Here is a 23,241-nt window from a genome sequence, read left to right on the forward strand (position 1 = left end):
TACGAAATTGATAGATGAAATTTCAAGTTATTTAGAACTCTCGAGTCTCCAAAAATCATTACAATTTGAATTCAATTATTGCGGGCGCTGGAAGCTCAGTGTCATCTGGTGGCCACGCATGGCACCAGCAGTCACTCATACTTTGTATTTCAATATTGAAAGCGGACAATATAGTCATTCTGCAGCGTCAGAGACACTTAATATAGTCAACATTCTAAAAGGAAATATCAAATCGAATTTCAATATTCGAAGAAAAAAATTTCCATGATTGGAAATGAGCAGTCGTCCCAGGCTCCGTTCGATTTCGTGAACGAGGTGGTGGGTCTAAGTAGACTCTATAGTTCGTGATTCAAGTTCGCCCTGGCGGCGTGAGGCTGAATTTCCGCCTGCCTGCTCAGTGATCGGCCACCCACCATACACCCGTGCGTCGCTACAGACAAACCGAATCGTGGGGTAGCGGAACAGCTCCGATATATAAGTGTTTGTGCCTTAGTACCCAGTGACCAGTGTAAGGTTTAAGCATTTTGTTAACAAGGTAAATGTCGCCATCGATCGAAGCTTCGGTACCGATGGACAATTGCCAACCCGTTTTTAAATAGCTTTCTATCTCGCACGTCTCTATATCCTGCTACCAAAATGTTACGTACATACGCTAACGTGCTGGATCGATTACATTTCTCGAGCGAAATAGCACAGCGAGCAAGACATGCTGCGCCTTTAGAACTTGAGACGTAGCCTCCTGACATTTCACTTTTTTCGCTATTCCAACATCAGGACCTTGCGAAGTTTGACCATTCCGTGGCTAAAGCTCCAATGATGATTTTCGCCCTGCTAAGAAATCGCCGCAGGCTCTTGTGTTGTGACATTTGTGCAAAATCTCGTTACCACCGGGAGGCTAATTTATGATGAACCTTAATAACGAGCTTCAAGTACCGATAATTAATGTCATTTTCGAAACGCGATTAATTACCACCCCTCCAATACCCAACACATGTTGAAAATTTCGTTCATCATTGTGAGTCTGCAACACATTCATTTACTCATCTACATGCTTTTGCCTACAATACGCATAATTCTCTGGTCAATTCAAATACTCAATCATAACTCCAATAACGATTTGCAGCAATGCGGCAGACGGTTTTCAACCCTGTGAACGACATCGACACTTTATACATTCATCGTTGTGTATCGACTTATCTGCAGGATGTCGTTGGCATATTTTACGTCTCAATTTATCCTCACGATATAGATTCGGTCATCGGGCTGTTCTAAATTCCCGCACACGCCCCCTGCGGAACTGTGTCTGGTATAATGCACGGAATCTCAAAGCTGAGCTTCTCTCGCTCAAGTTGCTACTATTCGACGAACGCTGTAGATTAGAACAGTCCAGGTCTCGGCGTATGTGAGGTGCTTTTTATCTCTTTTTCTTCTATATTAACGGCTAATTCACCGATCAAAGTCAAACTACCCGCCTGCTGCTTCGTTGGCACGGCCAGTCCAATGTGCACACGAATAGGTGTCTCGTACCTGCTGAAGCCTTTGACGGTTCAAGCCACCCTCGGGCACTTAATAATGCATAATATACGAAGGGGCAGAAGCGAGCACGAGGCTAGCATTTTTTTTACCATTCTCTCTCTCTCGCTCTCTCTCTCTCTCTCTCTCTCTCTCTCTCTTTCTTTTCATTTCTCTAGCTCTTTCTCCGCCTAGGCCCACTCAAAATGTGCCGATTGTATCTGTTGGTGCCAGTGACCCCCTATTGATTCCACGCTCAGCAGAGCACAGGCCAGACCCCTCACCCTCCGCCTCCACCCCCTTTCCCCCCTCTCTTCCTCCCACCGCACTCGGCACCTCTCTCGGTCTTTCCCTCTCTCGGTATCTCACTCTTTCTCACCCTACATTCGCAGCCAACCGCGTATTCGACGCCTCCGCCGCCGCGGACAGGCGCTTTTCCACCCTTCCATCGGTGCGCTTGTAGGGATAGGTATGCCTGTATACATAGTGTACCTATGTAGCCACGCAATGCACACAATTGCGAACGCCTTTGTCGGCGTGCGAAACGCGGGTAGCTTAAAGGAAATTTATTCGAGTTACCTGAGAGGTCCTGCTCGTCGTTTTCTTCTTTGTCCTCCTCTGATTACGACGTGAGACGAATAACTGACGCGGATTAGCGACCTCCCCCTCGGGAAACCCGAAAAGATGGGAACAGAGTTACGGGTCGTTCTTTGACCTCACTGCTCAATTTCCACAACATAAGTTCCTGACTCGATTATAAAAGACATCCGGTTATAACTGCATGGTCTTTATCTTTAAGACCAAAGATCATCAGGATTTTCGAAATAGAGTTGAAGGCTTGAGGTGTTTTCTACGAAATACCTATTCTTTCTTTTTATTGTCGTACAATTATGCAATAATATGAAATCGTCCTTACTCTTCGAAGTTTCCCAGATACGTTTTATAGACGGTACAAAAAGGCTCCAACGAAAACTCGTGGAATTGAACTTTTCAGTGGAACAATTACGTGCTCATTCGTATGTTCAATAGGTCTAAATAAAGTTCTTAGACACAATTGAATTAGACGAAATAAACTCTCATTAAAGTCTATCGCAGATGGTTACGTGGAATGGAAAACGGGCCACTCGGTTTACACATGGTATTGATTATTCGTGATTTGAGAGCCGAAGAGGAGAAGAATAAATAACCAGTACCGCTATTTCTTACTCCAGTTGCGGTAACTGAAGAATAAAAAACGATGTACATTTTTTTTTCCCTAAAATCAGATTAATTTCTCTCCTCAGAATTTGTGGGTACAGAAAGTCAAGAATATAGAAAGAAAAGTAATGCTTGACAAAAAGTTCGATGATGATGAACTATAATACGGGAAAAAGGTAAGGAATCGAATACTGCCCGCTTGTCTTATAAACTCTTAAGAGTAGCAAATCCAAGTCACGCGTGTAATCACCCCACGTGCATTGATCGTTTCGTAAGTACCCATAAAGTTCTACGTACCCAGAGGTACCCGCACACACTCAGTACGTTATACGATTCACCTGAGCGAGGTTGCGAAGGAAAGGGTACGTAGAATCGATACGTATTAATGCCAACACAACAAGGCCTTGTATACGATTTTGGTATACATGCGAGTTATTTTTACACCTGCGAGGCTTACAACAAAGCTGGTCTAGACCCCAGGGCTCTTAGATGCCCCTGGCTGCAACGCGACTATCGTTCATCGCGTCGATATAATAATCATAACAATAATGGTGCCGATAATAATGACAGTAATAAAGGTACATGCACATCGACGTATACACGCTCGCGTTAGTGAAACGCTCCTCAAGATCCCCTCATGTACCCTGACTCATCGTCCTCATCCGGTCAGGACGAGGCGGCTCCCAACGCAAGGGGGAGTCTTAGACTGCAACGCACTACGGGAAGATTTATTTCGTCTGGATTGCTGAAATCTCCTCGCGCCCGATAGTGTTTTGTTTCTTCTATTCTTGCTTCAAGTGAGAATAGTGTGGATGGAAGTGTGAACAATTGATTGTGAGATTGAAAGCAGTTCTGTGCTTAGTGAGGGTGTGGGATACACACGGTCTATTGTTCATTAAATTCACTTGGCTATCGGACGCCACTTCGCCCTGGTCGGTCTCCCCTACTCGTCGATCCTCGATGCATGTATATCGATCCTGCTCTTAGCATTTGACACACGAAACGGACACGTGAGCTACGGCGCGTGACTCTGGCTCTCTCCTATGACTCATTGTCGGTGTGTTGAAAAGGAGACATCTCTCTAAGCTGAGACCCTTTATTTGTCCTACGCGCGAGCGCGGAGGGTGCAAGGATTCTCGAAAAATTCAAAACCGTTTCAAATTCTCACATTCTTTTATTCAAAATAATATAATCTTCAGTTTGTAATTTTACACTCGAGTATCTTTAACTATTGTTTCGCTCGACAAGTGCTATGGTAGAAATTGTAAAACATCAATGTCGGTGTAAAATTGTAGTTTATCATCGAAACGGTCAAGAGATAGTAATGTGAAATCGGTTCTTTTAAACGCCTTATAGATCGTGATTTTGTCTTCTGTGATACTACGCTGCAGCAGGTTTGTAGCATGTGCGAACATACCCGGGCGTTAATTGTGTTTGGAAATTATTGGGATTGAAGGATGGAAGCCAACCCGAGTGACGCGGTCGAGTCGCGGCGATGACCAGCCTGATTTTGGAGAACGCAGACTTGAACCGCCTGTTCCCAAAATGTCGGCCTAGGGGCGGTCAACCCCCGCGATCGGGGGGCTCGACGCCGAGTCATCCGCATGACCATCCTCGGCATACCGACGACTCAGCTGGTACCACCAACCGCACCGCTGCAGCAGCCAACATCGCGACAATTGCGACCATCGCGACGATCACGACGATCGCGAATTCCGTCGACAAGTTTAAAAGCAACAATAACAACCCGGACGAAGACGCAGACATGATCGACCTCGAACGCGACACCTCCGACAGGCAAGTTACACCCTTTTCTTCACTATTGCTAGTCATTGTCTTTTCCCCTAAGGTAACGTAGAGTTTGTGCACTATGCAGTGAGACTTCTCAGACATTCTCTTTGTGAGCTAGTTTAATCCTGTATCTGTTCCTATTCTAGCGGGTTATTTCCTCGATGCGCCTCACAGGGTCTCCTAACTTTAGGCAAATCAGGATACAAATTTGCTCCGAGCAGCTCCGTTGCTCTTTTGTTAACACGCCGTTCATGTCACCCCAACAAAACTCGGAGCTGCTCAGAGTGGATTTGTACCCCGATTTGCCTATAATTAGGGCCCTTATGGGATGCATCACGGATATAACCCGATATATTTTCGAAACATCTAGTAGTCTCCACTTGTTGTACTGCAGGTTTTTGTACTATCTGGGATTATTGAAAGTTTCGGGGAATTTATTGCCATGAATTCAAGATCATGGTTATTGTCATATTTTATGCACTAATTTTAATATGAATTTTTATCTTGCTGAACTTGTACCGAAACATATTCCAATATTAAAATATTGTAAAAGTGCAGACCCCTGATTACAGTCATTACGTATATCAATTCCCATGAATGATTACACTTCGTCGAAATCGCGTTTAATAAAATTTTGAGCAAAACTCATACACGTGCCAAGTCGAATTTTCAAGCGTGGTGTACAGCGTGTTGCTTATCGCTTATCCGACAGGCGCCTTTTCTGAAAACTTTTTTAAAATCCAGAAAGAACTCCTTGTAGTATAATTTGAAAGTAAACAGTTACCAGATGCATGTTTAAACGGACTTAGTCTATATAGAAGTATACACCTAGTATTGTAGACCCACCCTGTATATGCCCAACAACCCATTCTGCACGATTTTTAACAATAAGAGGTCCGAGTTGCGTTCCTTTAGGTGTAGAAAGCAAGCGAATGGCAGAAAAAAATCAGGTTCGCTGTCTCGTAGGACGGCTACGAGTGTCGTCGCCGGATTTCCGAGTGAGCCTCAGCTTCCGGTAACAACCGCGAAGTTGCCCTCGTCAAGCTCATCGTCAGCTTCCGGGCGCAGCGAGGATGCACCAAACTACGTCAGTCTCGCCGGAAGCGATCATCAGGCGCAGTCTCAAGACGCCCTGGAAGACAGCGGCCCCGAAGAAAGCCCTGTTTATATCTTGACTTCCGCCAAAGGCGATCGCAGCTACAAACTTCGCGATTCGAGGTGATTCATTTATTCGGCTTATTCATTGATTGAGAAATGCGCGCTGAATGCAGTCAACTTTTATACTGATTTGAATTTAAACAAATTGGAAAAACTTGGAACATCTTCAATTGGTCATTATTATCATTATCTTGTAATTCTTTCTGCAATTTACGTAGACTGGAAATTTCCAAGATCTTCAATTTACTGGAATTTTAAAACAGTGAATATATTCATGTTTTTAAAATCGATTATCTATGCGTACGAGAGCCAGTTTTTCAAATGCCAAAATAACAAACAGGAACGTATGTAGAGTTTAATCTGGTTTCCAATCGCAAGTAGATATCGACTATAAGCTTGACATTATTATTCTTCGGCAGTAATGCTTTCGAAATGCCGGGTTCGCGTGGTCTCCTGACTACCAAATAGGACGGCGAAAATTCTCCACCTTATTTCCTAAAGCTTTTGCTACCCGTAAAACTGCGAACGTCAGCGAAACAAGGCTGGCACTTGCCGCTCAAAGTTTTGGCAAAAAATAATAATGATTATAAAACTAATTCGAAAGATCTCATGGTGGAAGGCAATGAATTTAAAATACACATTTCACAACCGTACTTCAACTTCCGAGGTGATAATACTACCGCAATCCCAAGAGACCAATCGTAAAAGTAGTGTCCTTTTCAACGGCGTTTTCATGTCTTGAATAGTGATCATTCGCCGAGGGTTGATCTTCTTCATATCAATTCTCAAGAGATCTCGCAAAAGGATCTGATAATTGGCTTGACTTACGTGCAATCGAGGGTTTGAACAAAAAATTAAATTCGCTATCCCGGTGGTAGAAGATTTCTAGACGACCAATCGGTTTACGATTTTCCAACTATCGTTTGACTTTTGGGCTATATAATTTATAAAGCTTTATTAGTGCAGCAGGGCTCGTTTCTATTTACTTTATTATTATTCCTTTTGCAGAATTATTAAATCATCTCTGTAGATCTTCGCATTTTTCCAACAATACTGTTTTTGCTATGTAGTGTATAACAACGTATTCTGAGATACCGATCTGTAAACGAATCTAATTGTTTAGAACATTACAATTAGTTCAATTTTCATAAATAATTAATCAATAACCCAGTTTTGCAATGGAACACCGTATAATTTCTGGCAAAAAATCCTTTATGATTTGATTTCGTGGAAAAACCGTCTGTCTTTTCAACCGAGAATTGCAGATTCTGCGCCATCTCTTGACGACATATGAACACACAAACATAGAAGGTGACTTGTACTCATTTAGTGACCTAAGATCCTGATCATATTGAATGTATACTGTCGATGGCCGATCAAAAATCGAATATTTTCATTTGGCTAAACAGCCGCTAGATAAATAATTCATTACATTGTTCCGTGTTTGAAATGGACATGCGTACGTTGCGTACATCAATCGTGCATTGTTGTGATTGTTGTCAACGATTCGTCGCAATTGCTATCTATTTTTATAGATGAATATATTAATTCTCGTCCTTAACGAGGTAAGCAGCAACAGCAGCAGCAACAAAACTAATCAGATTTTTACAAACAGATATCTTCTCTTCCATTTCTTGCGGTTAAACCCGAACCTCCGCAATCTGTCAACTGCTGTCAGTGTAAAAAAATCACTGCTTGTTTCTACCGTGCGTATTTCCTCGTGATCATAAATTAATAGTAATTGACATTTCTGAGGTAGAATATCGCCCAATTACTCATTAGCACCAGTAGATAAATTCTGAAAATTAACTACCTAACCTAGCGAGAAGACTTCCCTTGATTGAAGCAACAGAATTCCACGCTTTTAGTGTATAATGAAGATAACATATTTCACACGATTTCGATTACACGTTGCATTTACTGTTCTTAGGATAGGATAAATGAAGATCTTGATATTTTTGTCTTTTTAAAACCTTTTCACCTTTTTGCAGCCTGATTTATGGAATGTATGCTCAGATAATAATACGCCCTAATGTTTGTACAGGATTATTGAGATTGCTGGCGGTAGAGAGGTGTTCTCGCAAAGCAGAGGTAAAGTTGCTGCAAGAAAGCCGCGATTCTTGGCTGCATCAAATTCTCTGACAGCCGATGACTGCCAAACAGACAACAAGCTCAGCGTCAAAAAGAACAATAAATCACCAAATAGGCAGAGCGTTTGGGAACTAAGAAGCCGGTAATTAGCGAAAATGTCATTCCCAGTCCTCTGTTTTAGCTGAGACATTTATATATTTTAAATGTACCTACATAATCCAGTAAAAATTCATAATCAGACCGCCCTTATCCTGTTTTAATTCTCGTTATTTTCTGCAGATGCGGAGAGGCCAGAAGGCAGCGCTCTAATCGCGAGGTAACAGAGACTGTATTTTCGTCGGAGGTACACTCGGTTCGTAGAAATACGAGAAAGTCAATCCTGGACTACGATTCACCAAAGAGTAATCGAGCCAGTCGCATAATAAACTATGACTCGATACTGAATAGCAATAACGTAGAGTATAATACGCCAAAAAGTATTACTGACCTTAACTATGGCCTGCCTAAGAACTGCGTAGATTATCAGTCCAATCACACGACGCCTGCGCGTAGTATGGCGATAGTGAGTGACGGAGAGGTCGTTGTATTTGACGATATTGACGACAATTGGCGAGGCCTCAGGCTTGATCTCGGATCCACTAATGCTGGGCAACAAAACACAACTGACAATATCGATATCGAAACTGAAGATTCTCAACGAGGCAGAATGCATCCTGAACCACCTGGATCTAGCGTAGGGAGCACTCCTAGTCCCGCTTATCATCGTAACACATCCGATTTTTTCAAGGTGAATAATCTTTAGACTCTCCTTACTTTGTTTCTCATTGTGCATGTAATATTACCCCTAAAATCCCTGAAAGTCATTTGGCTGAGCTTTGTTTTGTGTAGAGTAGTTACAAGTTATTTTTAATGAAGAAAATCCTGTTATGATTGATTATTTTGTCTTCTTCGCAGCAGCTTTTATTACGCGAATGGATAATTGACCAGCTTTGTGAGATAAAAAATATCTTTTTCATTAGGTTGTTACCCCAGCCAGTGATTGCGAGGGAGACTCTCCTCCTCCAGAACGTAATCACAAGGTTGCCAGAGTAATTGGGGAGCTTCCTATTGCACAGTATTCTGGCAGCCCCCGACGCTATGGAGTCCGTGAAAATTCTAGACTGCCAACTCTGCTCTCGTCGCCATCCATCTACGCCCCGCCCAGACCTGGTTTTCCTCAAAGAGTTTTACCTACTACTCCGAATCAGAAAGAGGTAATCATGGCTGAATGTGAGACATAGGCTTTTTTTCTCTTCAACGTATTCCTAATTTTCCAATTTCGATTACAGAAAGAGGAAAAACCCGTTGAAATTTCTGAAAAGCCTGTCGTAGAATTGGCCTCGTCTGGAATCGAGGAATCACCTTCCTGTCCCACTCCTCCACCGCCCGAAGAACCGGAGGATGAGGAGGAAGAAGAAGACTGCTTAAAGTCCTCTGTACTGCCGAGTGAAAATTTATCTAGTCTCGTTTCACCAGGTGGCAGTACATTCGACTACCTTTACGAATTTTCGGAAACACGGAAAGTGCTCGAAGAATTTTTCAAGTGTCCTCCACCTGCCGAAGAAAAGGAGAATAACGTTGATTCTTCGCTGTTTCAAGTACGTTGTTTCTTCAGTTTCTCTTTTCCCTGATCTCGCCAAAAAAAATACGACTATTTGTTTCATTGTGGATTACTTCTTCTAAGGATCTCGACTACGAACTTCGGAGGCAAGCCGGAAGCGCGTACGTCGGCCAAAGGCTAGCCAGTGGTCCACCAACTTTGGAAGAAGTCCTGATACACGAGTCACCCAAAAAGCAGAGGGCCGACTTTCCCCAGACAGTGAGCGAGACTAATTTTGAGTCGTTGCGAATCCACATTATATCATAATCTGTTGAGCATTGAATACGTGGTAAAAATATCTTTTCATTACAGCAAACGGTGGAGCACGAAAACAATTTTCTGGACTTGTCGGTGGGTACCGGAAGCAGCGAAGATCTCGGTGAGACAGAAGTAGGTCTGCAGGTTGGACATTCAAGGAATTTCACCCTCAGCCCCGAGACAACAGACTGCGACAGTAACTGCGGTGATCTGGACAGTGAAATGTCATTGATGATGATGGACAATGAACTGATGCCTGCTAGCGGGCTTTTAGGTTCCGTTGGTGACCTTGGAAACAATTCAGACTCCCTTAGAATATACACAAGCATGCCTGTGCTCGAGGATGGATTGTCGAGCGGACATGCCAGTGACACGGACAACAATAATCCAACGGTAATGCTCATGAAGCGACAAATAAATGAAATCGAGAGGGAGATTATACAGAGGACGCGCAACGACATGCTCGGCTCTGAGAACGAGTCTGGTAAAGACGTGAGCCTTAATGTTACCAAAGATATTCTGCACTCGCTGAAAGCGACTTCACCTGACTTATTCGTCACTAGTAAGGAAAGGAAAGACGTTTCTTATGAGACTAACGAACTCGAATTGGATGGACTTGATCCTCTCGGTACGCCGCCACCTCCCGCACCTCAGGGCAGGCAAAGCGCCAACTTAGAAACCGGCGGCGAAGTTGAAGCTGCTATCAAAGATATCAGGATGGCTCTCCAGAGGACGAAAACTCTACCGGTCAAATCACCGTCCGAAGATCCTCCTGAGCCAAGTGTCAGCCCTATATGGATACCAAGGTACGTTGTTATTGGTGGGAGAAAAAAGTGCAAGAATTAGAATGAATGAGGTATTCCAAAAGTGCACGAAAATTTATAGTCGATCGAAAATATCGTGGCATTTGTGCCATAGAATTTGATTACCTTCTTGTCAGATTCATCAAATACATTGGAATTATAAAATACTATAATGAGTTTTAACGATCTCATTAGATTTGAAACTTTTCCTGTTTATCGACTAATTTTTGGGATTCCTCAAAGCTGGCATGAGTTTTTTTGCCATTATAAGTTCATCTAACTAAGAAGTAGTATGTTGGATGGCAGGCGGAGAGCCTGCGGGGAGAGTAACAGCGAAGATTCGGAAGCTAGAAGAGGAGGAGAAGACGCTGATGGTGAAGTAGAGGAGGTTGTAGACGAAGAAGAAGCGGACACAGATCTTGAGACTGACAGACTTCTCGGACAACAGAGAACGGACGACCAAGGTTTCTACGACGACAAGGTGAATATGAACTTTTGTTTCGTTCTGAATTAGGAGTTTTGCACAGTAGGTACAATATTTTTGTGTAATTCAATTGAGGCGTCGTCCATATGTGTTGACAATGAAATAAAGAAAAACAAGTACGGAGAAGCAGGAAACAATCTATATGTCCCATGAGAAAACTTGTCTCCTACTTTTGTTGTATTAATTGGATTTGTTGAATCACGTGTAGATACATTGCGACGTCGATAATATCTGTGAGCAAGTGAACAAACATTCAAGTATAATTATGTTTTGAGTAAACTTGTTCTCAAGTGTGTGCTTCAAAACCAAGGACAATAGATTTGTGTCAAGAACCGAATTTCGATCTTGAGTTTTAAAAATCGTGAAATTATCACCGAACTTTCTCTCTTGACCAAATACAATATAAAATTTTTCTTTCTTTTTTTTGCCCTCTTATACTCGTGCAATAGTCTGTTGTATTTCCAAGGGATTCAGGCCAACGCGACACAAATTAAAGGATTTCCTTAATTACTTGGTATCTTATCTCGAGGAAGAGTAAATAAATGCTGTTTTGAAGAAATTTCAAGATTACCCAAAAGCATCGAAAGTATGAAACAGAAGGTTGATTATTACTTTGAAAAAGAAAAAAAAAAAAAACACTTCGTTTTTTCTGTCGCATTCATGCGCAAAATATTGAAATACATGTATATATTTTTTGTACTTGTGCAACCCTGAAATCGAGCAATATGATAATACGATGATATTGAGAATGGAAAGAACATATTTGAAGCATATTTGAAGATTAAAGTTTTACTAATGGTGTATGTGTGCTACTAATGGTGTCTTGGTATTACGCAGGGGTGGCGGAAGCCTAAAACTAGGACAATGTTGCCACCAATGAGTACAAAAATTGCGACTCCCAAACAGACTCCGCCGAAAACGTTGAGCGTCGCTCCTCTAGATGCATTGCCACCCTCCGAACCCCTGCCGTCCACCTCAGTATCGGTCTCGGTCTCTCCTCCCCCTCCTCCGCTTCCCGCCACCACGGTTTCCGCCACCCAATCGCCACCCTGTGATCGCGAAGCAACCAGTCCCACGCAAACTGCGTCGAGCCCCCAGAAGACCCCAGCCAAAAACTCTCCCTCGCCCCCTCACAGCCTCAAGGAATCCAGCGGCAAGGTGAAAAAGGTGCTTCCTTCGTCACATTTGCTGACATTGCCTATCGTTATTGCTTACTGCTCATAGAGTTTCCCGTTGATTTATTTAACTTCAATTAACGCAGTTTTCCGAACTGAAAAAAAAAATGGGTATTGATTTATTGGATTGCCGCACGACTCTAGTTACGCCTATTTAATCACCAGGCTATTTGAAGACAGTTGTTTATTTACGAGGTGATCAGCTTGAATCATTAGCTGAATCGTTCATAAAAATCTGGACCCTGCATTTAGTCATTTTCATATCCAATTTGGGCTAACTGTTATAGTTTAAACTGATCGCTCGTATTTAAAAAAAAATTTCTCATATTATTCTGTTTTCTTCAGAAATATTGCCTCTTCGATCAATGTATCTAACTTGCTTGCTGGAGCAATGATTGAATTGACGCACGTTGTTTTCCATTAAAAGCGATTGCATAATAAACACTATGGTCAGATGAATAGATAGATAGAAAGAAAAATCGCTACTAAGCATGTTTAAGGTTGAAAATTTATCCAAATATTTTCATGATTGATCTGGAAATTGTTTAATCATATATGCGAATTAGTATAGATTACACAAAACTATCCACTTAATCTGTCGTATACCTGATCCAACACATTTTCCAGAAAATTTCACAGTTGGATTCATTTTTTTGCAATGCATATTTCTGTCAAAAATTTTCCAAAACATTCTCAAAATTTCAAAAATCATCTTACGGCTATTAGTGATTCCTTTGGAATTCTAAAAACTGTGTGGAAAGTTGTCAAAAAATTGTATGAAGATATTCCAAAAATTTTCACAATTCCTCAGGACAATGGTCAAACCAAACGTAGAAATACCCGTTCAGAATCAGAGTAGTTGGTTGAAGTTGTGAACGTTACTGTGAAGTTTTCACACCAGGAATACTTACATAGGGTTCGAACGTTGAAATGTCGTTTAGGAGGCATGTTACACTTTGTTGACTCATCTACTTTAGAAACGTCGCACTAATCAGGAAGATTGTAATGGAAGAGAAAGGATACAATATATAAGCTTGAAGTATTTAAGTTTTAATTGAGTTTAAAGTTTGATTTATTGCTTACTAAAAGTTATTCTCAAAATTAGTATTGAGAATTAGACATTGTTCCATTCTCTTCTAGAAAAAATTATGCACATTTTCTACTCTATACGTAACCCTGCGTCTTTTGATTATTTTTTATTCGGATTTTTAATATGCTTAGGGGAGCGCATGGCTACATTGTCACAGCTTTTCATTCAAGATTTGTTAAGCAAGCATGCAAACATTTTTATAACGAGGTAATCAGATGTTACGATCAGCTTAGACCTTTGATTCTTTTTTCAATCTAAGCGGGAATCACATTATACTTGATAAATGAAAAATATTATGTGTACATGGATTTGATTACATCCAAAAATATTTTTTTGCCAATTGCATTTGCCAACTTAGGCTGAAAAGCCAATTATATGCTTTCATCTATTTATCAATTCCAGACACTATCAAAATTTTAACTACGATACAATCTATCAAATAGTAGTTATTCGAGCAAATGGAAAAGAGAACTATCGTTTTTATCTTCAGATCCTAAACTTATTACCTCGTTTGACAAGTATCATGTGATGATTTCAAATTGGGATAAAAATCAAACGTCAAAGCTGTGCTCGTCCGTTTGAAAAACGAGGATTATTGATAAAATGCTAGGTACCTCTCACATTGTTTGAATGTTCGTTATTTTTCAGGATAAGGATGGAAAGAAGAAGAGCAGAAACAAAGAAGGTAGCATCAAATATCTTGTTATTCTTTACGAATGTGAATTTAAGTGGAAACTTAGTGTTTTTCTCTTTTTTGTTTTCCAATTAAGTAATATCGTAGTTATGAGCAAGGTAAATATTGAAACGAAAAATTGAACCATCTGTAGTGTTCCGTTCTTGCATGCTGAGTTTATGGAAACATTACATCTCTTTCTTTAATTTCTTGTGTAACAGAATTGGCTCTCTAGCGTGTGGTTATCTCTATTTAATTAAGTAATCTACTGCATTCACTAACTACTCTTCAAATCCTGTTTAACGCTGCTATCTTGGATAACGTGTTGTGCTTCGATCGCGTCTCGTCGTACGCCAATGGTACGTAAGTCTAGCAACACCTTTTCTTCATTAGGAAATATATTTAATATCACTTTCTTCAGTGTTGATAAAAAACTAAATCACATACTTCACTGTTTACATCGTGGTGATAACGAGATTTAAGTTGATTGTAGACTACCCATCACTCATGACATAATCATCATAATAACTCATTGAAGCCACTAAAGTTAATCTTCATTTAAGACGTTAAGTGACTCGATCGTAAAATTTAATCACCACCACACTCTATTCTCTTTTGTATCAAAGTTTAAATCTACTCATCTACTGGCGAGCATGGTCAATTCGTCTTTTGTAACCTCGCCACGGAACGAGAACGAAGATGAATCTCATTCTTCTCAATCTTTAATCGAAGTGAAGTCTGTGCGGTTGCTTGGCTGTCACACTGAGCGTCTGACCACGTTTGGTCAGCTTACGAATTTCCGATCCGATAATTCTAAATTATGCGTTACTTTCGATATTTCAGGTTTACTCGCCGACCCTTCAGTCCTGATCGAAGGTGTGTTATTCCGTGCCAGATACCTAGGATCCACACAGTTGGTATGCGAAGGACAGCCAACAAAATCGACCAGAATGTGCCAGGCAGAGGAGGCTGTCTCGAGGATAAAGGTAAGCAGTGCAGATTTTATTTTCTACGTTAAGGCTCAGAAATATCTGATCGTAATTAACACATATATTTATATATTTGTAAATCTGTATTATAGAAATACAGAATAATATTGTACACTAGAACTGTCCATATTAAATATTCAACGCTGTTTCTAACGCACTTCAAACTTCACCCTTTCTAATTCCAATCAATTGCATCTTTGTGTGAAATTAGGTGAAAATTGGTCGCAGTAGACATTGACGTTGATCGTTGCAAAAACTGCTGAATAACGAAGAGTATTAGAAAACAAAAACTGAGTGCTCTGGGGTGCGAACTGTGGTTTAAACAGCGCAGAATATGCCAAATGTAATATTTTGTTAGGTACCATTTATCGATCTTGATTTTCATTTTCAGTGTAATTTCGATCGTTTAAATCAAGGTCACTTTTGATTTATTACCCAAATCTGTCGTAAAAGAAAAAGTTAATTTTTAAAGATTTTTTTTTTTTTTTTTTTTTTTGTTTTTTTCAAAGAAATTCCGTACACGTAATAGACGCATGCACTGAATGTCATCATGTATTCACGGCGTGTACTGTAATTACTTTGACTAATGGAAATTTAATGACAGATGAAAGAAACATCGTTGTGTGTAAAATACTGTGACCTTATTATATTTATGCCACCATGTTTATTTAATGTATAATTTATTATATGAATTAATCTAAATAATTGTCATACGGCCATTGTGTAAAGAGGCCTGGATGTTTCAGTGTAGCGCCCCCCTTCCTCACATCACCAACACCACCACCCGACCACCGAACACTGTCATCTTCTCAATGTAACTTTTGACGTGTCTGTCTGTTTGTCTGTTTGTCTGTCTGTCTGTCTGTCTGTCTGTCTGTCTGTGTTTGTATAAACTTTGATCTATCTATTAGTTTCTCTCGCCTCGATTATTGGGCATTGTTATTTTCTCATTACACGCAGTCGTGTACCTTTCGTACATGACGTCTACTTTGCTTTGTTTCGTATTTGCTTACTTTACAAGATCTGGCTGCGATACTTTGGCTACTTTGTATATTACTTAGATGAATGATTTTTTTTTTTTGTTTTTTTTTCTCTCTTTCTTTTGTTTTTGAAAATAGTTATTACTTTTGCAAGGCACTACGGAGCTTTGCTTTCTGCCGCTTGTATCTCGTTAAACTTACTTCTGTCACGCTGTCGGTTTCCACGGTGTATAGAGTGTCTCTTGTAGAAGTACTTAGGCGACAGTTGACAAGAGGAGATTATTGAGCGAGCCTCTGTTTGTGTGCCTATTATGCCTGCTTCTTCGTTTATTGCCTGATTCTTTCGCAGTTTTCTTAAAATTGAGAAAAAATTTTAATTATCCTCGCCCAAGCTTGCTTTCCATCCCTGATTACCTGCCTTTAGCAAACTGGTGCGACAGATTATCTCAGATTGCCAATGCTAGGAAGGATTGCAGACAGTCGAACTCTAATCTCTGTACCTGATATGTACTGCCCTTTTTATTCGCGTCTAATAGATAAGGATAATTCGAACGAACTTCTATCCAACATTATAAGCAATCTTCACAAATTGATATTCTCCTCTGATACATGTAGAAGAAAATTTTTCTCCCACTTCAAAGATTGGATAGAAAACATTGGCTTTTAACTTTACCTGATTCGAAACGTTCACCGATTACCCAAACAACGGTTTACCAAATAATTCGCTTCGCCAGAGCCGCATCAGCAGCTTACAGCCAGTATCTAGTTGAAATTGCAAATAAAAAAAAATAAGAAAAAAAAAGAGTGGAAATATTGTCTTGACAAGCTTTTTTAACACTCGCACCTAAATACTTACTTACTTACTTACTTACTTACTTATTATATTTGCAATGAGAATTTCTAGAGCTTTGGCTCTCTTTGTCTTGTTCTGTGGTGGTGCCGTGGCAATGTGACTAGCCAGAGCCTTTGTTTGTTTGTTTGTTTGGCGCGTGCGTAACGGAAGGATGGTCCAGTGCCGATGCAGGCAACGCTGGTAAACTATGGTGGGCAACATGCCTATGGTCGATGCAGTGTTGCGTCACAAGGAAGCCTTGAGGAAGATGAGTGCGACTCAAGCGAAGAACTTATAGGGAGCACCTCAGGTGGTGGACAGTCTGAATCTATCAATATCGGGGCTCAGTCCCAGCTGGCCCCAATCGGAGGCCCGTTGGGGCCCACCACGGTTTTCAGACTACAGTTTCTTGGGTCGGTGGAGGTGGAAGAGGAAGGGGGACGAAAACGGCGGAAACGTCTCAAGAAACACATGGTCGAAGAGGCCGTCACTAAGATAAAGGTCCGCCCGCCCTTAGACCAGAAGTTCCTTTCATTGTTTAGAACTTATTTAGAAACTTTTCTGATCGTTATTACTTTTGTCTGTCTTTAATTTGTCTTTTGTTTTTTTCTCCAAATTTTATCTTTCAGTTAAAGAAGGTCATTCCGGAAGTGTCGCTCGTTTCAAGTTTAAACGACGCTTTCATACAAGATTTTTTACATGGCTGTCACTAAACTTGGCAACCTCGATAGATAACTTGGATTTTACAAGAGTTCACCACTCCTTACTATGCTCACCGCCACTGTACTAAACGTATTCAAGATTTTTACGATTTCAATAAGATTTTAAAAGTTTTTCGAAAGTCACCTCGGAAACTTTGGAGAAATCGATACGTTCCTCTAGAATTTCATTGATGTTGTTGAAATGTCTTTGAGAATTGATTTCAATTACACAAATTTATGGTACATTTTTTTTTTTTTGGGTCATTTTCTGAACATCATCCTGAAGATTTACGGATATCTCTAAGCTTTCATTAATTTCGATATTTACGAAAATTTTACTGACAATTTTAAAACCTATGGGTACAACTAGTATTTTATCAAAATTTTTCCGCATTTCATGTAATTTTCTTCAATGATGTGTTTATTATTTTAAAAATGGTCAACCTCCTAATATTCTATTATCACATTGATGTGTATAATCATTTAAGTTTATTGAGTTGGGACTCTCATTCAGTTGAACTTATATTATACTGCACGCTGAGAAATGATTGAATCTGTTATTGAATTTACTGTATAATCACTACTAACATTGTGACAATACTAAATAACTCTGTAAAATTTGCATTTTATTTAACACGCTGCTTTGTGCCGATAGGCGTTGGTGAGTATATAAATTTAACACGACCTAGTCAATTTCGTGATGAAAAATTCGTTAATCCGTTGTTTTTCTCTTCATCCTTCTCAAGGCGCCAGATGGAGAAACACAGCCCAGCACAGAGGTGGATCTGTTTATTTCGACGGAGAAAATAATGGTTCTAAACACCGATCTAAAAGAAATTATGATGGATCATGCTCTGAGGACGATATCGTATATAGCAGACATCGGCGATCTAGTAGTACTAATGGCACGTAGAAGATTCGTACCGCATGAAATGGAAGAAGCGCCAAAAATCAATCGAACTCCAAAGATGATCTGTCACGTTTTTGAGAGCGAAGAGGCACAGTTCATTGCCCAAAGCATTGGCCAAGCCTTCCAAGTCGCTTACATGGAATTCCTAAAAGCGAATGGAATAGAGGACCACAGTTTCGTCAAGGAAATGGACTACCAGGAGGTCCTAAACTCCCAGGAGATATTCGGTGACGAACTGCAAATGTTTGCCAAGAAGGAGATGCAGAAAGAGGTATTTGCCAGGCACTTTGAACTTGACATTGCGCTCCGGTCAATCTCGAATCAATTTAACAGTTTGAATCGTACCTTCCAGGTTGTCGTTCCAAAAGCGAAGGGTGAGATCCTTGGCGTAGTTATTGTTGAATCTGGGTGGGGGTCGATGCTCCCAACTGTCGTAATAGCCAACCTCGCCCCAGCGGGTGCTGCGGCTCGGTGCGGTCAGTTAAACATCGGAGATCAAATAATAGCGATAAATGGCGTATCCTTGGTGGGCCTGCCGCTGTCTACTTGTCAGACTTATATAAAAAATTCTAAAAATCAAACGGTTGTCAAGCTCACTGTCGTCCCTTGCGCCCCGGTCGTCGAAGTCAAGATAAAAAGACCGGACACAAAATATCAGCTAGGATTCAGTGTACAAAATGGAGTTATATGCAGTCTTCTACGGGGAGGAATCGCAGAGAGAGGAGGGGTCAGGGTTGGCCATAGAATCATTGAAATCAACAATCAAAGTGTCGTCGCTGTGCCGCATGAAAAGATCGTCAATCTCTTGGCCACGTCTGTTGGGGAGGTGATGATGAAATAAATTTTTACTTTTATTTAATGAAAAAACTACTCTGAATTACATCGTGATTTCCCGAAAATAGTCGATGTTCGTTCTCAAGTTTTCGCGGTGAAATTTCCAAGTATTCTTTTGAATTCGAATGAAAAATGTTTACCGCAGACGTAGGTTGGAAATTATGACTATTCTAAAGAGGATTGTTTTCAGATTCTGATGAAGACTATGCCAACATCAATGTTTCGGCTTTTAACTGGCCAGGAGTCCCCGGTGTACATATAAAGTATGAAAAGTCACCTGGCCGTCACGTCATGTCACGTCGCATAGAAAAGAGACAATACATCCACCGCCATCCATTTAAAACGTATTGAATATTAAATCCGACATATGTTGTCCCGCCTGAATTGAATGTTCGGTTCAAAAGAGACAATGTATAAATAGATTATTCAGCCAGAGCTCCTCCCGCTTAGCTAATCGATTACGAGTAATAATGGCAAACCAGACCCAGTAGCCTCCACCTGCAAAGTAACTGAATATTTCAATAATAACTGAATATCCAAGCATAATTTATACATACGTACATACATGCGTTACAACATATACATATACTATAAATTATATATTATTAAAATGTATGAATATATTATAAATTTTATTAATCAGCATAGGTTTCTCGTAGCAAATTGTACGTTAAAATTTGAACGTTATAGCAAATTTTCTCATCAAATTGCTATGGGAGACATAAATGCGTATCGAAATCGCCAAGAAATGATGATAGGAGATGCAATGCACATCATTATAAATAGCACAAAGGGTCTTTACCGCGATGGTGTTATAAATCGTGGTGGACTAAATACTGTATATTAAATAAGTGCAGAAGACTTTGTCGTCAGGATTTATAGCAAAAAAAAACAAACAAAAAAAAAAAAACAAAGAAAAAACCGCAAAATTAAAAATTTAAGAAAATAACTAAAATGCGATGAAAAAATAAGAAAGAAAACATCACGTATATCTTTCTCGTTTGAAAGACGATGATGATCGACTCTTCTCTTCTACTATTCCCATTCGTTTCTATCTTTCACATATTAATTATATAATACAAGCGATTGCTTCAAGACGCGCGCCGATGCCCCAATTTAATTATTAGTTTTGCACTATACGATCATCGTTATTATGTAATAATATGTATAGATACTTGGAATTTATAGGTATACATACATGCAATACATATGTATAGTGACGACGACGGTTTCGGTAATTGTTTAGAAGAGCTCTGTTGACTGTAAAAGAAACTGGTAGGATGTGAACCGAATATTCGCGCAGTTGAGATACGTTACATATAATTCATAATTAGGGTCTAAAATTTAGAATTATTTTTAGAAAGAATGAACCTGAGCAATAGTTACGTCGTTTTAGGCAATCGATTGAATCAACGAGTCGTTCTGTTAACAAGGCACAATAACGTTTGATGTTCTATTATATGGGAAATCACTCGAGTGAGTTATCAATTGAAAAAACCGCAACGACGGTGGAGAGCAGAGTTTATACAAAAATGTTACGGTGTCGAATGAATGACAAAACATGGACAATAGATTAATCGGTATTATAACTGAATACGTGCTCTGCAACGTGACGTGTAGATTTTTTCTATAGATGGAATATATGTATAGAATTGATCTACTGCAGCAGCGGTATGGCTATGAATAATTGTAACTCAAACTACGCTATATACTTTAAAATACCATACTATACTACACTATACAATACTATACTATACTATACTCTATTATACGATGGTGCGTAAGTATAATTTTATAAAGGATTATAGCTGTGTGCTCTTCTAGATAGGTACCTACTATTATCGTTACAACGTATCGCTAACGTTTCGTCTATTTTTGCTGAGCTACTTTTCAACTTTCAGCTATTATTAAGGCTTTCAAATTCGATATATTGATATTTACGACGGTGAGGTAATGTGTAATTCCTAAACATTATGACGATCTTCGACGAAGTATAATTTTTGCGCGTCAAATTTCATTGGATATAAGCAAGTAGGAAAACAAAATTGAAATCAATTCGTTCGATTCGAACGTACTTTGAGTCTCATTGATTGGCCAATGAATTTTCTCGCCGACTGATGTTTTCGTCAGAATTTTTCGGATACTTGCGGATATATTTTGTGGGATCAAACGATATGATATACATAGTTGGGTGGCTGAAATGTATCTAGTCATTACTCTAAGAATAAAATATATAATTAAATAAGACGAAGGAAATACTCAGCCATCGTGAACAGACTGGACTGATCATGTCTAGCCGCTTCTTTTTTTTTTTTTTCAAACCTAACAGAGACATCCGCAATTTAAATTCTTAGAAAATCTCTTACTATCCTTTGGACGGATACGAAAGAAAATATTATTGGGAAAATGAAGGTGAGCTTCATCTGTGAAGAACAGGCGTTTAAAATTATTACGTATGAATACTTTATTTTAATTTTATTAGTATTCGCAAAATGACTTATTAATCATACAATGTGAAACTTGGATGCAGAGTAATGATCGCATAAACGCCTATTTTTCATAGTCATTGTAAGTGTTGTAAATGATTGATAAAAACTACGCCACCATCGCTGGTCCAGAATCTCCGATTCCATGCTCTTCTATAAAAACACATGTACCCTACCTATGCCCAATTTTCAAATCATTGCCAGTGAATTTCATTAATTTAAGTCTAAAACTCTTTGAAATATGCCTCTACGGACTGTCGATAATCTTGGTGAGATTTTTCTTTTATAATCATGCGACAAACAAGTGTCGCTGGACAAAATTTAGTGAAGATTATTGCGAGGTCAGCTTAAGCTCAATTGTGATGATGTGGTAGAAAATGATAAAGAGAAACAAAGAGAACAAAGAATAAGTAAAAATATTGGTAAAGTTTTAAGGAGAAAAAAAAAAAAAAAAAAAAAAAATATATACCGTGGATGGAAAAACGAAAATACTAGAAAGAAAGAAAGAAATAAAGGAGAACAACGCCCATTCATATAAAAAAAAAATATATATATAAATAATTATACCTATCTCATACATATACATACATACTATAGAGCTTACGCCGTAGCTTCACAAGTCATGAGTACTGCACTACAAAGAATATCATGACTCTCTATCAATGTTTGTGAGTGTATTATATAAATTAAAACTATTAAATAAGTGAGCTATTGAATGTGTATATGGTTATACTATACTAGTCCATACAAAGATAACAATAAACTGTAATTTTGAATTCAAATTCAAAATTCTATCCATTCCTTTGTACATATTTTATCTAAATTAGCTTCATTGTTATAAACATTTTTTTGTAACAATAGATGGATCATTCATATTTTAAGATTTGTATACAACCCATTTCAGGGTTTTTATTATTTTAAATATTTTACAGGGATAAGGACCAAAATGATAATCCAAATGCATTGTATAAAAGGTTTCACTAAATCTCTCATACAACGGATGGATTGTCCTCGTTAAGTTTCACTTGAGATTACGTTCATTTATCAACTTTCAATTTTACTGCTTATAATTTAATTGGCATTTCATTGGATTCCTTTGGAACCCTATAAATTTTCACAATAGCATTGTCCAGCCTCACCACCTTGTCAAAATTTAAAATCAACCCTTAACTACCGCCTTTTGATCGAAAATCTTCCCGATTTGAATAATCCAGTTTTTGTGAGTAATAAAAATTCGTCCCTAAGAGAACTCTGATCCAGAAAGGTTGATCCAATGAAACAATATTTTTGTTTAAACAACCTAATTTATTATTACATAATAGTTACAATAATCGTAATTACAATGTGACACAGTGTGTGTTGCATGTAAGTCTTTTTATCCGTATTCCGAAGTCTCAGTGTGTGTATATCTTCATATTTACAAAGAAATCACTCACTCGGAGTTAACATCACACCGGCGGCTTATAGGCTTAGCTTTTATCACTTGATTTTCCAGTTCAATGTATTCCTTTTTTTCCGGCTTAAGAAACAAAAAGCCTTTCATTTTCTCTTCTTCTTCAAGAAAAATTACACGTATACATATATTAGTAATAATTATTCTTATTATACACACATACATGGATGTAGATCAAGGAATAT

The 23,241-nt window shown here is 39.1% G+C and overlaps 1 protein-coding gene and 1 long non-coding RNA gene across 14 annotated transcripts; one reads left to right on the plus strand and one right to left on the minus strand.

The window, feature by feature from the left end:
- The first annotated feature begins 379 nt into the window (after window positions 1-379).
- On the plus strand, window positions 380-22,385 carry LOC124411788. 13 transcript variants are annotated; one of them, XM_046891210.1, is made up of 18 exons: window positions 380-535; window positions 4,166-4,506; window positions 5,416-5,718; window positions 7,703-7,891; window positions 8,029-8,536; window positions 8,769-9,002; window positions 9,078-9,386; window positions 9,473-9,607; window positions 9,701-10,452; window positions 10,741-10,930; window positions 11,771-12,100; window positions 13,847-13,883; window positions 14,715-14,857; window positions 16,844-17,173; window positions 18,029-18,034; window positions 18,120-18,554; window positions 18,636-19,109; window positions 19,308-22,385. In XM_046891210.1, exons 2-18 carry the CDS (start codon window positions 4,205-4,207, stop codon window positions 19,377-19,379), a joined length of 4,749 nt encoding a protein of 1,582 aa, XP_046747166.1. In that variant the 5' UTR covers window positions 380-535; window positions 4,166-4,204; the 3' UTR covers window positions 19,380-22,385. The 13 variants fall into 13 exon arrangements, with proteins under 13 accessions (XP_046747166.1, XP_046747170.1, XP_046747168.1 ...); XM_046891214.1 differs by having other exon boundaries at window positions 14,736-14,857; XM_046891212.1 differs by having other exon boundaries at window positions 11,771-12,091.
- LOC124411807 lies at window positions 15,967-16,910 on the minus strand. The gene is made up of 2 exons (XR_006929710.1): window positions 16,717-16,910; window positions 15,967-16,193 (listed from the first exon to the last, which is right to left on the minus strand). It is a non-coding gene; the product is annotated as an uncharacterized LOC124411807 (long non-coding RNA).
- Window positions 22,386-23,241: the final 856 nt, after the last annotated feature.

Source organism: Diprion similis, chromosome 10 (assembly GCF_021155765.1).
Source record: "Diprion similis isolate iyDipSimi1 chromosome 10, iyDipSimi1.1, whole genome shotgun sequence".
Taxonomy (NCBI): Eukaryota; Metazoa; Arthropoda; class Insecta; order Hymenoptera; family Diprionidae; genus Diprion; species Diprion similis.

Bases quoted from the DNA above. Each gene is read 5' to 3' on its own strand.
- LOC124411788 (XM_046891210.1), top strand. From the start codon at position 4,205: ATGACCAGCCTGATTTTGGAGAACGCAGACTTGAACCGCCTGTTCCCA. The intron at 4,507-5,415 runs GCAAGTTACACC...GCGTTCCTTTAG, and splicing joins GAACGCGACACCTCCGACAG to GTGTAGAAAGCAAGCGAATG. The intron at 8,537-8,768 runs GTGAATAATCTT...CTTTTTCATTAG, and splicing joins ACACATCCGATTTTTTCAAG to GTTGTTACCCCAGCCAGTGA.